The 13,646-nt window shown below is 46.2% G+C and overlaps 1 protein-coding gene across 1 annotated transcript in view; it reads right to left on the reverse strand.

Annotated features, from left to right (window-relative positions):
- Positions 1 to 4,098: 4,098 nt before the first annotated feature.
- The window catches only part of LOC138852834 (uncharacterized), a 73,263-nt gene continuing 63,715 nt past the window's right edge, over positions 4,099 to 13,646 (reverse strand). Inside the window, exon 6 of the mRNA XM_070086006.1 lies at positions 4,099 to 7,362. Within this exon, the coding sequence (XP_069942107.1) occupies positions 7,211 to 7,362 (152 nt within the window). The 3' untranslated portion in view covers positions 4,099 to 7,210. The remainder of the gene's footprint in view (positions 7,363 to 13,646) is intronic.

The raw sequence follows: 13,646 nt of genomic DNA on the forward strand, positions 1-13,646 counted from the left end.
CAGGGAGGGTGTTGTCACAGGGAGGGTGTTGAGACAGGGTGGGTGTTGTGACAGGGAGGGTGTTGAGACAGGGAGGGTGTTATAACAGGGAGGGTGTTGAGACAGGGAGGGTGTTGAGACAGGGAGGGTGTTATAACAGGGAAGGTGTTGAGACAGGGAGGGTGTTATAACAGGGAGGGTGTTGAGACAGGGAGGGTGTTGAGACAGGGAGGGTGTTGTCACAGGGAGGGTGTTGTCACAGGGAGGGTGTTATAACAGGGAGGGTGTTGAGACAGGGAGGGTGTTGTGACAGGGAGGGTGTTGTGACAGGGTGTTGTGACAGGGAGGACGTTGTGACAGGGTGTTGTGACAGGGAGGGTGTTATAACAGAGGGTGTTATTACAGGGAGGGTGTTGAGACAGGGAGGGTGTTATGACAGGGAGTGTGTTATGACAGGGTGTTGTGACAGGGAGGACGTTGTGACAGGGTGTTGTGACAGGGAGGATGTGACAGGGACTGTGTTATTACAGGAACAATGTTGTGACAGGGAGGATGTTGTGACAGGGATGGTGTTGTGACTTGGAGGGTGTTGTGACAAGGAGAGTGTTATGACAGGGTGTTATGGCAGGGTGTTGTGACAGGAAGGGTGCTGTGACATGGAGGAGGATGTGACAGGGAGGGTGTTGAGACAGGGAGGGTGTTATAACAGGGTGTTGAGACAGGGAGGGTGTTGTGACATGGTGTTGAGACAGGGAGGGTGTTATAACAGGGTGTTGAGACAGGGAGGGTGTTGAGACAGGGTGTTGAGACAGGGAGGGTGTTGAGACAGGGAGGGTGTTGTCACAGGGAGGGTGTTATAACAGAGAGGGTGTTATAACAGGGAGGGTGTTGAGACAGGGAAGGTGTTGTGACAGGGAGGGTGTTGAGACAGGGAGGGTGTTATAACAGGGAGGGTGTTGAGACAGGGAGGGTGTTATAACAGGGAAGGTGTTGAGACAGGGAGGGTGTTGAGACAGGGAGGGTGTTATAACAGGGAGGGTGTTGAGACAGGAAGGGTGTTATAACAGGGAGGGTGTTGAGACAGGGAGGGTGTTGTGACGGTGTTGTGACAGGGAGGATGATGTGACAGGGTGTTGTGACAGGGAGGGTGTTGTGACAGGGAGGGTGTTGAGACAGGGAGGGTGTTGTGACAGGGTGTTGAGACAGGGAGGGTGTTGAGACAGGGTGTTGAGATAGGGAGGGTGTTGTCACAGGGAGGGTGTTATAACAGGGAGGGTGTTGAGACAGGGAGGGTGTTGTGACAGGGAGGGTGTTGTGACAGGGTGTTGTGACAGGGAGGATGTGACAGGGACTGTGTTATTACAGGAAGGATGTTCTGACAGGGATGGTGTTGTGACTTGGAGGGTGTTGTGACAAGGAGAGTGTTATGACAGGGTGTTATGGCAGGGTGTTGTGACAGGAAGGGTGCTGTGACATGGAGGATGTTGTGACAGGGAGGGTGTTGAGACAGGGAGGGTGTTATAACAGGGAGGGTGTTGAGACAGGGAGGGTGTTGTGACAGGGAGGGTGTTGTGACAGGGAGGGTGTTGAGACAGGGAGGGTGTTGTCACAGGGAGGGTGTTATAACAGAGAGGGTGTTATAACAGGGAGGGTGTTATAACAGGGAGGGTGTTGTGACAGGGAGGGTGTTGTGACAGGGTGTTGAGACAGGGAGGGTGTTGAGACAGGGAGGGTGTTGTCACAGGGAGGGTGTTATAACAGAGAGGGTGTTATAACAGGGAGGGTGTTGAGACAGGGAGGGTGTTGTGACAGGGAGGGTGTTGTGACAGGGAGGGTGTTGAGACAGGGAGGGTGTTATAACAGGGAGGGTGTTGAGACAGGGAGGGTGTTATAACAGGGAAGGTGTTGAGACAGGGAGGGTGTTGAGACAGGGAGGGTGTTATAACAGGGTGTTGAGACAGGGTGTTATAACAGGGAGGGTGTTGAGACAGGGAGGGTGTTGTGACGGTGTTGTGACAGGGAGGATGTTGTGACAGGGAGGATGTTGTGACAGGGTGTTGTGACAGGGTGGGTGTTGAGACAGGGAGGGTGTTGAGACAGGGAGGGTGTTGTGACAGGGAGGGTGTTGTGACAGGGTGTTGAGACAGGGAGGGTGTTGTGACAGGGAGGGTGTTGTGAAAGGGTGTTGAGACAGGGTGTTGAGACAGGGAGGGTGTAGAGACAGGGAGGGTGTTGAGACAGGGAGGGTGTTGAGACAGGGAGGGTGTAGAGACAGGGTGTTGAGACAGGGAGGGTGTAGAGACAGGGAGGGTGTTGTGACAGGGTGTTGAGACAGGGTGTTGAGACAGGGAGGGTGTAGAGACAGGGAGGGTGTTGAGACAGGGAGGGTTGGGAACATGGCCAGTCACCCTCAAACCACGACCACCCACTCACATGGATATGACAGAGAGGTTAATGAGCAAATGGGCTTTTCTTCTTTTTTTTTTTTTTGAGCATTTTAAAAGAACGGGATATGGTATTGCCAAATATAATAACGATAAAGTGGTCAGAGACATGCATTTGCGCACACGCACATTCGCGCTGCTGCTGCTGCTACAGGATCACAGCTAAGACCTACTACTGACGCATCGCCGTGACGCTGTCAGTGTCGTGTAGTGAGCACGCCCACCACTACAAATACTGTGGCGCTTCCATTAGCAACACCGAATATTCTATACACTTTTATTTTTTAGCGCTCTACACACACCTCTTTGACTGTACACACGAGGGGTGCACACCATGCACACCGTGCACAACGTGCACACGTGCATACCATGCACATCGATGCAGACTCGTATTCAACCAGTCTAAACAAAAAACTACATTTAAAGACGGAGAAAGAGCACACCCATGACCAATATACAATGACTGGCAACTCGTACCTCTGGTCTCGTAGTGCGGCAGCCGAGCAATAGATGGCGTGGCAGTTAGTTTACGACGCCTTTTTTGTTCAATCCGTTTATTTTTTGGTGGATTTAACGAACACGTTTGTCTAAACATATTACTGGACATTCAGACTTCAGTAATTCTAATGTCGAAATAATTAAAAAAAACGCAAAGTAATTATATATCACGTGTGTCTTCATTACACCTCACAATGGGTATTAGGTGAGATAGACTATTGGTCTTATTTTAACCATAAGTCAATTCTAAACATTAAACGATTGCATAGTTATTTTAAAATCAATAATTTTATATTATATATATATGTATAATCAGCTACATCATCAACCAAACACCAAGAACTCTCGTCATATCAAAAATAAACACGAACCAATCACAATTAAAAAGCTACCTTAGTCCTAGGTACAATAGGCTCACCCTCAGCCAATCACAGCCATACAACAGCTAAACTGAATCTGCTGGAATCAGTCAATTTAATCACATTCTCGTGTTAACTGATATCCCATGCCTGGCACTCCCTTCAGGGGAGGTGCCTTGCTGCTGGTGAAGGGCTCTTGATCCAAGGAGTTGGAGATGTCCTCTTCCTTGGATCGAATCTGTATTACCTCCCATTCCCCAGGTGCTGTATGACCCCCTATGGGTTTAGCGCTTACCCATGAATATATAATGCATACATGGCACAATGAAGGATTAAATATAACTGAACACTAACTAAATGCACTTTCTTATTTTTTTAACGCTACGACTTTCTTTTTTTGTGTGTGAAAGTTGACAAGATATTCTGCTGTACCTGAAGCTTTCTTTGGCTTAATTCTGCACATTAATTACTCCAGCAATTCATTATCCATGACATTATCCTCGCAAAAAAAATTAAAAGTAATTTCCACACTGACAAACATAATGGGAATGCCATGTTACCAGAGAAAGAGGTGGGAGCTCAGACGCTAAGGTGGACGTGTCAACATGGTTTTGTAACCTTTGGTAGCATCCAGAGTTTGAGCACCTTTGTAGCAACAAGAGTCTGTGCTACTTACACGGCAACACTAGTCACCTTCCATGATAACCAAATAAAACACTGACGTATATATATATATATATATATATATATATATATATATATATATATATATATATATATATATATATATATATATATATATATATCTTAGTTCTCTGAGCATCCTATTGTGTTACTGTTTGTCTGGATGACATGCTCAAGCAAGGTCAGCAGAGACCTTCATTGGCTGCTTCTGTTGTGAGTCTCTCCAGCCTTAAGTAAGAAAATACGCAAGCAAGAAAAGACAGTCAGTTCATCACAGTACCAAAAAGTATCAAAAAGGGTTTTATAACTATACCAAGGTAGATCAACACCGTAGGTTGCCTTCCACCCGGCTTGCGCCTCCCACCTCACCCACGACATATAACACTACTGTTGCATAACATATAACAACTTGTGTAATAGAACCACACACTCAACTGACACACTTGTACACCCGCGCAAGTGTGGGCTGTACACTAGGTACACCCACTCAGCACACGACACTCAGAGCGACAGCTGGTTTAAGAAGCAAACACATGTCCAACTACGATAGTGGTCCCTTAAGTAACTGTTGGAGGGCCACTGCTTCATCACCGCCTGTGTTAATAACTGAGGAGACGCAGGTGTCCCACACCCGTCCACAGGTGACTCACACAGGTCCACCAGTGTCCCATACCGGTCCACAGGTGACCTATATAGGGTCTACAAGTGTCCCACGTCGGTCCACAGGTGACCCACACAAGTCCACAAGTGCCATACACCGGTCCACAAGCGGCCCACACATGTCCACAAGTGATCCAAAAAGTTCACGTGTGTATCACAGCTGTCAACAGGTGTTTCACACTGTTCACAAGTGTCCCACACAGGTCCAACAGTGTCCCACACAGGTCCACAAGTGTCCCACACAGGTCCACACGTGAAACAATACCCCACTCCCGCCCACCCTGTACACCACATCCACCTACTTGGGTGGATCCACCACCCACTGTACTTCATCTACATAAATGGTGACTTTCCATGTGTGACAGACGTCGGTTGTCACTCTCTGCAATACAAGATATCAACATTCTAGCTGAGCAAAATGAGATATTCGGCAGCAATACTCGCTAGTATGCAGTTGCAACACTCATGGGCGTGGAGTATCAGCAATGTGGGAGCAACTATATCTACCTCTGTGGGCCGGTACACCTTCACTACCGGGTGTGTGTTTTGTGTGTGTGTGTGTGTGTGTGTGTGTGTGTGTGTGTGTGTGTGTGTGTGTGTGTGTGTGTGTGTGTGTCTGATAAAGCTCTTGTGTACACAAATATTAGGCTCTAGCAATATTCGAGCACAATACGTAATTCCAATATGAAAAAAATCACTTTTTTTTTGTTCCATCATCCGAGAGAACTAAGATGCTTTATCAAACAGGCGTTCACAGCATAAACACCCTCCTATATGTATATATTAATGTCTCCACCCTGCTGCACGAGTGTATCACTGGGTCACATTGGCTTACCCTCTCTTGATTATTAGATAATGCTCGTTCCACGACCTCCAGCACATACTCGCTCCCGGGCGCCAAGTTGAGCTCATTCCAGACTACCCTGATATCCTTGCTCAGTGGCACTCTCTTTATGCTCATTGCGAGATAATTAGGAATACTCATTCCCTGACATTTACCCTCATGCTAGTGTTAAAGCCACTTTTGGACAATTAGTTATATTCTAACACCTGATATTTCACTGAATTTCACTCACGCTCACTGTAGAGCACTTAAGTACAGTTTAGACGAGTGAAGTTTATATAAGAGCACCTGGCCACGCATTCCTCAGTCATTGATGCTTGTTCTTGGGCATCCTTTCATGCTAATTACAGGGTGTCGATTCATGATCACTCCGAAGCTCCCGGGAACGGCTGTATTTTATTAGCGAAGACGCGTAGGGTAGCCAGTTGCAGTCAGCAAGTGGCACCAGTTATGTTCAGTAAAGGGCACTCTGCGTGTGTTCGACTGTGCTCCTCGGACGGCTTCTACTGCATTATAATACGGAAATTCTCGAGGTTCATTTCCAAAAAGGAAAAAAGTATAATTATGAGAATCCTTATTTTCTTTGCGTAATCCCGTCCGCACGGTTGAAGGCGTTCATAGACGCTCTACCATTCCTCTATCTTACAGTATAAGCTTCTCGCTGAGTTCACTATTTGTAAAGACATTTTTTGTTTCAGTGAGCTTATTTACATACATCATATTTGCAGACTAACTCACACTCACACACACGATTGGTTAAAAGTCCAGTGCTACAGGAACAGTGTCACACAACGGCTTGAAATACAGACAGTCACATTTTTATTTTGCCTCAAATAACCACTATGTTCAATGGCTTCCTGTAATTAGCACATTAGTATTCACCAATGTATCAGTGGTGTTGACCTGCTGGGGCCGACGACCCCTAAAGGCTCACTCAAGTGTCCACAAACTACCACAAGCTCACTATCTACCACTCCATTCATAAACAGCCCAGCGCTTGGTTCCACCTTCTGGTGCCGCCACCACACACTCAACTACACTGTTTCTCTGGACATTGTTTGTTTTCTAATTTCTTCCTGTTATTTAACTGCCAATTAGGATATCTGAATTGGACCCTTCTGCGTGCACTCGCGAGCGTGTGGGTGGTGGAGTAGGGACCAGGCGCTGGGCCGAGGTACACACACGAGGCAAGTCAGGTGCGCAAACTCAAGGATGCTGACGAGTTCGAGTCGGGGCGGTCGAAGAAGGACGTGTTGTTCCTCTTGCGGTCAAAGGAGGCGGTGCGACCCACCCGCCCCCTCGTCACAGTTCCTGGGCTTTCTTGCGAACCTGGCTTGCTACAGGTATATTAAAAGCCTATCTTTGGTACATCATGACAGCGAGACACCATCGGGACTGGTATTTGTTCACTGCATTAACACAGCTCAACTTCTACACCTGTTGTAGACAAGGACAGTTCTACGGAAACACACAGCCTCTCCAACCTACCAGACGGAAATTAACACTAGTAATGCTACTATCACTCTAAACTTCAATACACATAATTATTATTATTATTAGCAGTTCTAAGTTTTTCATCTTCTCTTCATAAATCACTAGCCGTCATTAATGTCTCCCTAAGACCTATAGTTCACTTCTTCGTGGACAATGATCTTGGCCAATGTGATTCCTGCACAGCCAATTGTGATTATCGCTCCACAACACACACTCAACCGGAGTGATCTCTCATCACTTTGAGAACATCACCACGATATTACAACACCTGACGACGTCGCTGTCGCCGGCGACGGCCACGACGAGGACACCAGCAAGGCTGTCGTCGTTATCAGCAGCAGCAGCCATGAGGGCACAAGGTCACTACCTCCACTCATAGGTGGATTCGACCCACACCCACCTGCAAGGGACAACACAAATAGATTAAAAAAGAGAGACCACTGCATTAAAAAAGTTCAATAAAGACGTATTAAAACAAAACAGTAATTATGATATCTTGCAGTCTACACATTTTACCAGAAAAGAAATACTTGATACCAGAACTTAAGTGAAATTTTTAATTACGAACCTAACTGATCAAACATAAGAACGTCAGTGTTAAAACCAAAACTCTTCCATGATTTCATATAAGACTGCCCGGAAGACTTAGAGACACACACGCATGGAAGACAGCAAATGTAGTCCCAATCTTTAAAAAAGGAGACAGACATGAAGCATTAAACTACAGACCAGTGTCACTGACATGTATAGTATGCAAAATCATGGAGAAGATTATCAGGAGAAGAGTGGTGGAGCACCTAGAAAGGAATGATCTCATCAACAGCAGCCAACATGGTTTCAGGGACGGGAAATCCTGTGTCAGAAACCTACTGGTGACAGCAGTAAGACAAGAGAGAGAGGGGTGGGTGGATTGCATTTTCTTGGACTGCAAGAAGGCGTTTGACACAGTTCCACACAAGAGATTGGTGCAAAAACTGGAGGACCAAGCAGGGATAACAGGGAAGGCACTACAATGGATCAGGGAATACTTGTCAGGAAGACAGCAGCGAGTCATGGTACGTGGCGAGGTGTCAGAGTGGGCACCTGTGACCAGCGGGGTCCCGCAGGGGTCAGTCCTAGGACCAGTGCTGTTTCTGGTATTTGTGAACGACATGACGGAAGGAATAGACTCTGAGGTGTCCCTGTTTGCAGATGACGTGAAGTTGATGAGAAGAATTCACTCGATCGAAGACCAGGCAGAACTACAAAGAGATCTGGACAGGCTGCAGACCTGGTCCAGCAATTGGCTCCTGGAGTTCAATCCCACCAAGTGCAAAGTCATGAAGATTGGGGAAGGGCAAAGAAGGCCGCAGACGGAGTACAGTCTAGGGGGTCAGAGACTACAAACCTCACTCAAGGAAAAAGATCTTGGGGTGAGTATAACACCAGGCACATCTGAAGCGCACATCAACCAAATAACTGCTGCAGCATATGGGCGCCTAGCAAACCTCAGAACAGCATTCCGACATCTTAATAAGGAATCATTCAGGACCCTGTACACCGTGTATGTTAGGCCCATATTAGAGTATGCGGCACCAGTTTGGAACCCACACCTAGCCAAGCACGTGAAGAAACTAGAGAAAGTGCAAAGGTTTGCAACAAGACTAGTCCCAGAGCTAAGAGGTATGTACTACGAGGAGAGGTTAAGGGAAATCAACCTGACGACACTGGAGGACAGGAGAGATAGGGGGGACATGATAACGACATACAAAATACTGAGAGGAATTGACAAGGTGGACAAAGACAGGATGTTCCAGAGATTGGACACAGTAACAAGGGGACACAGTTGGAAGCTGAAGACACAGATGAATCACAGGGATGTTAGGAAGTATTTCTTCAGCCACAGAGTAGTCAGTAAGTGGAATAGTTTGGGAAGCGATGTAGTGGAGGCAGGATCCATACATAGCTTTAAGCAGAGGTATGATAAAGCTCACGGCTCAGGGAGAGTGACCTAGTAGCGATCAGTGAAGAGGCGGGGCCAGGAGCTCGGACTCGACCCCCGCAACCTCAACTAGGTGAGTACACACACACACACCAGGACGTCTGGGATACGTAAACCGGACACAGAGATATGGAGGGAAACGAAATGGGAAGAGGAGAGGGGGAAGTCGATTATCCATGGGCTCCATGAAGCAGAAGGGAAGACCTATGACAAAGAAAGACAGGGAAGGTAAAGGAGATGGGGAGCATCACTGTGGTAACAGGAGAGGACATGAACCAACTAATAGATTTTCAGAGACTTGGGCGCTACTCAAGGGAAAAGAACAGCCCAATCAATTGACATTCAAAACAGAAATGGTACGAAACAAGATCCTGCAGAGGAAACCATGGTTAAAAGGATTCTCCAAAATACCAACGAGCGTACTTCGACTGCAACAGAACACAAAAAGAAGGGGAAATGAGAGAGAATAAGGTGCCAGACGCAGGGAAGACAGAGCAGGTACCAACAGACGGGAGTTTAGCCTTGGGAGCAACAACAAATATAACTGCCCACAGGACCACCCACAGCATCCCCTCAACCCCTACCAACCCACACCAACCAAACACAATAACCAGAAACAAACCACACTCCGCACCCACCCCAGAATACAACCATAACACCAGCCTACCACAATATCCAGCCACACCTTTAGACTGACCAACCCCTCCCACCCACCTTGAATCCAGTTCTGGAAAGGAAGCTGAAGGTATGGTATACCAATACTGAAAGAAATAACAAAAAAGGCACAATACCGTCACTGGAACGATACACAAATAACCCGCACATAGAAGAGAGAAGCTTACGAAGACGTTCCGGTCCGACTTGGACCATTTACAAAGTCACACTAACCAGAAGTGGAGCAGGACGGCTATATATAGGCAGGAAGAGGTAGTGGTGGTGGTGGTGGTGGTGGTGGTAGTAGTAGTAGTAGTGGTAGTAGTAGTAGTACTAGTAGTAGTAGTACTAGTAGTACTAGTAGTAGTAGTACTAGTAGTAGTAGTAGTAATAGTAGTAGTAATAGTAGTAGTAGTGGTAGTGGTAGTGGTAGTAGTAGTAGTACTAGTAGTAGTAGTAATAGTAGTAGTAGTAGTAGTACTAGTAGTAGTAGTACTAGTAGTAGTAGTAATAGTAGTAGTAGTAGTACTAGTAGTGGTAGTGGTAGTAGTAGTAGAAGTACTAGTAGTAGTAGTACTAGTAGTAGTAGTAGTAGTAGTAGTAGTAGTAGTAGTAGTAGTAGTAGTAGTAGTAGTAGTAGCAGCAGCAGTAGTGGTAGTGGTAGTGGTGGGGAATAAGGAGGAGGAGCCAGTCAAATACAAAGAAAGGGGAGCACTGCAAGGGAGCTAGGTGCCCACAGAGGGAGAGCAAGTGCACAGAGGTGGGTGAAAGGGGAAGTGGTGAAATAAATAATGAAGGAACAGAAACACGAGACAGAAGAAAGACAGACAAACCAGAGGAGAAAAAGGAAAGAGGAAAGGGGAAGAGGGAGAAGAAGAAAAAGAAAAAGAAAGAAAAAATGAGGAGTCAGGTTAAGTCACGGGTGTTCCGAAGTTTGGAGCATTTTACAATGTAGTGGGAGAGGAAGGCATCTACAGAGACAAAGCCAGGGCTAAGATTCATACAAGGAAAGTTGTGTATTAGAGAGGATTCAACTAGACGGCGACTGTTAGAGTTGGAAGGAGGGAAGACAGTTTTAGCAGAAGACCAGGCAATAGGATGGCTATGATCTCTGACGTGACAGAAAAGAGCATTGTTAGTGTCGGCAAGCCTAACACTAGTTTTGTGCTCCTAAGTTTGTCAGAAAGAGATCGACCAGTTTCTCCAAAGTATTGAAGAGGACAGGAGGAGCAAGAAATAGAGTAGACACCAGGAACATCTGTAGAGGGAGGAGAGGTATGAACGAGTTTTGTGCGAAGAGTGTTAGTCTGGTGGAAAGTAAGCTTGATGTCTAAGGGACGGAGAGAATTGTTGAGATTAGAAAGACCGGAAATGTAGCGAAGGCAGAGGACAGAAGAGTTCCCAGGAGTGGAGAGTTTGGGAGAGAAGAAATTACGTTTAGCACGTGAGAGGGCAGAGTGTATGAAATGGGAAGGGTAGCCAAGACGGGAAAACGAATTATGAAGAGTGGAAATTTCTGCTGGAAGGAACTGAGGATCACAGATGCGGAGGGCACAGAGAAAGAGGGAGATAAGAACACTTTTCTTGACAGGGGGAAGCATGATAGGAAAAGTAGTGAATGTACATGCCACTGTGCATAGGTTTTCGGTAAACGGAAAAGGAAAAACCTGTATCTGAGCGGTGGACATGGACATCAAGGAAAGGAAGCATGGAATTAGATTCCCATTCAGCTTTAAACTTAATGGAAGGGGCAAGATTATTAAGAGCTTCAAGAAAAGGTTGGAAGAGACTGGAGTCATGAGGCCACAGAGCAAAGATGTCATCCACATAGCGGAGCCAGAGTGAAGGTTGCACATCGATGGTAGGAAGAAGAACAGTTTCGAAGTATTCCATGTAAAGATTAGCAAGGACAGGAGAGAGAGGAGAGCCCATAGCGACACTGAAGGTTTGAGAATAAAATTTCCCTTGGAAGGAAAAGGAATTAGAGTCCACACAGAGGCAGATAAGATCAAGAAAGACATCAGTAGGTATAAGGAGATGTAGAAACCCTTCATGGGCCTTCTCTCTAAGGAAATCAAGGACATCATCAAGAGGGACCAGGCGTCGTAAGAATCAGCTTCGCTTCCTACGTGACTGTCTTGCTGAACAAGTTCTGCCACCTTCCTTCTCCCACTTCCTGAAAACCAACCCACTGGGCACTCCCTTTCCTGATCATGCCCGTCTCCTACTTCAACAGCTCATTCTTTCTACTAAGTCACAGGTTGAAGATGCCTTCTTTACTTTCCGTCAACTTCAACGTGCTCTTTTTGTGGCTCTACCACAGGATCTCTGTAACCTTCTCTCTACCATTGCCTTTGACAGTGCTCGCCTGAATACACAAATTCATTCTTCTAAACTACAGTATAAACTTCAACGTCTCATCTCAGCTAGCCCTTGGTCTAAATTCTCCCTCACTGACTGTGTTACTAACCTGTCTTCTGTCTCACTCTCTCAGTATGAGCTTGAACTTCTTGGTTTTGGTCTTTCCTTTGCCACTTCACCTGCCCCTCGCGCTGGTATTGCCCTGATTAGCTCTTTTGATTCCTTTCGTCAATCTCGCTCCCGTAATCTTCCTGACTTGTCCACTTTTCGTGGCACTCTCCTTCCTGCTCTTGTTAGTCTGCTTTCTAAGAATCACCACCTTCCGTGCCATTACCAACTTGCCCTTTCTTCTCTTAAATCCAACACTAACATTGTCATACTATCTTGAGAAAGGTAATTCGGTAGTTATCCTTGATCGCGAGGATTACCTCCGTAAAGCTGATGTCTTGCTCTCTGACTCACGTACCTACACTCCTCTCGTTTCCAACCCTCTTGATCGCATCAAGAGAACTTTCAACAAGAAACTAAGGACTCTCTCCGACCTCTGTCCTCCTGATTTTGACCTTGTTCAAAGGTTTCGTGTCATCTGTCCCTCTCTTCCCTATTTCTATGGCCTTCCCAAAACTCATAAACCTGATATTCCTCTTCGTCATATCATATCCTCTAGAGGTTCTGTCTCTTATTCTCTTGCTTCTTGGTTGGCCAAAACCCTCACTCCCTTTCTTGGTACTTTTTCTCCTGCCCACCTCCGTCACTCTCAAGACTTCATTGAACGGGTTCGCTCTCTCCCAACCTGTAAGATGCTTAGTCTTGACGTTGAGTCCCTCTTCATCAATGTCCCTCTTGATGATGTCCTTGATTTACTTAGAGAGAAGGCCCATGAGGGGTTTCTACATCTCCCTATACCTTCTGATGTCTTTCTTGATCTTATCTGCCTCTGTGTGGACTCTAATTTACTCTGGCTCCGCTATGTGGATGACATCTTTGCTCTGTGGCCTCATGACTCCAGTCTCTTCCAACCTTTTCTTAAAGCTCTTAATAATCTTGCCCCTTCCATTAAGTTTAAAGCTGAATGGGAATCTAATTCCTTGCTTCCTTTCCTTGATGTCCATGTCCACCGCTCAGATACAGTTTTTTTCTTTTCCGTTTACCGAAAACCTATGCACAGTGCCATATACATTCACTACTTTTCCTATCATGCTTACCCTGTCAAGAAAAGTGTTCTTATTTCCCTCTTTCTCCGTGCCCTCCGCATCTGTGATCCTCAGTTCCTTCCAGCAGAAATTTCCACTCTTCATAATTCGTTTTCCCGTCTTGGCTACCCTTCCCATTTCATAGACTCTGCCCTCTCACGTGCTAAACGTAATTTCTTCTTTCCCAAACTCTCTACTCCTGGGAACTCTTCTGTCCTCTGCCTTCCTTACATTTCTGGTCTTTCTAATCTCAACAATTCTCTCCGTCCCTTAGACATCAAGCTTACCTTCCGCCAGACTAACACTTCGCACTAATCTCGTTCATCTCCTCCCTCTACAGATGTTCCTGGTGTCTACTCTATTTCTTGCTCCTCCTGTCCTCTTCAATACTTTGGAGAAACTGGTCGATCTCTTTCTGACAAATATAGGAGCACAAAAATAGTGTTATGCTTGCCGACACTAACAATGCTCTTTTCTGTCACGTCAGAGATCATA

Source organism: Cherax quadricarinatus, chromosome 17 (genome assembly GCF_038502225.1).
Source record: "Cherax quadricarinatus isolate ZL_2023a chromosome 17, ASM3850222v1, whole genome shotgun sequence".
Lineage (NCBI taxonomy): Eukaryota > Metazoa > Arthropoda > Malacostraca > Decapoda > Parastacidae > Cherax > Cherax quadricarinatus.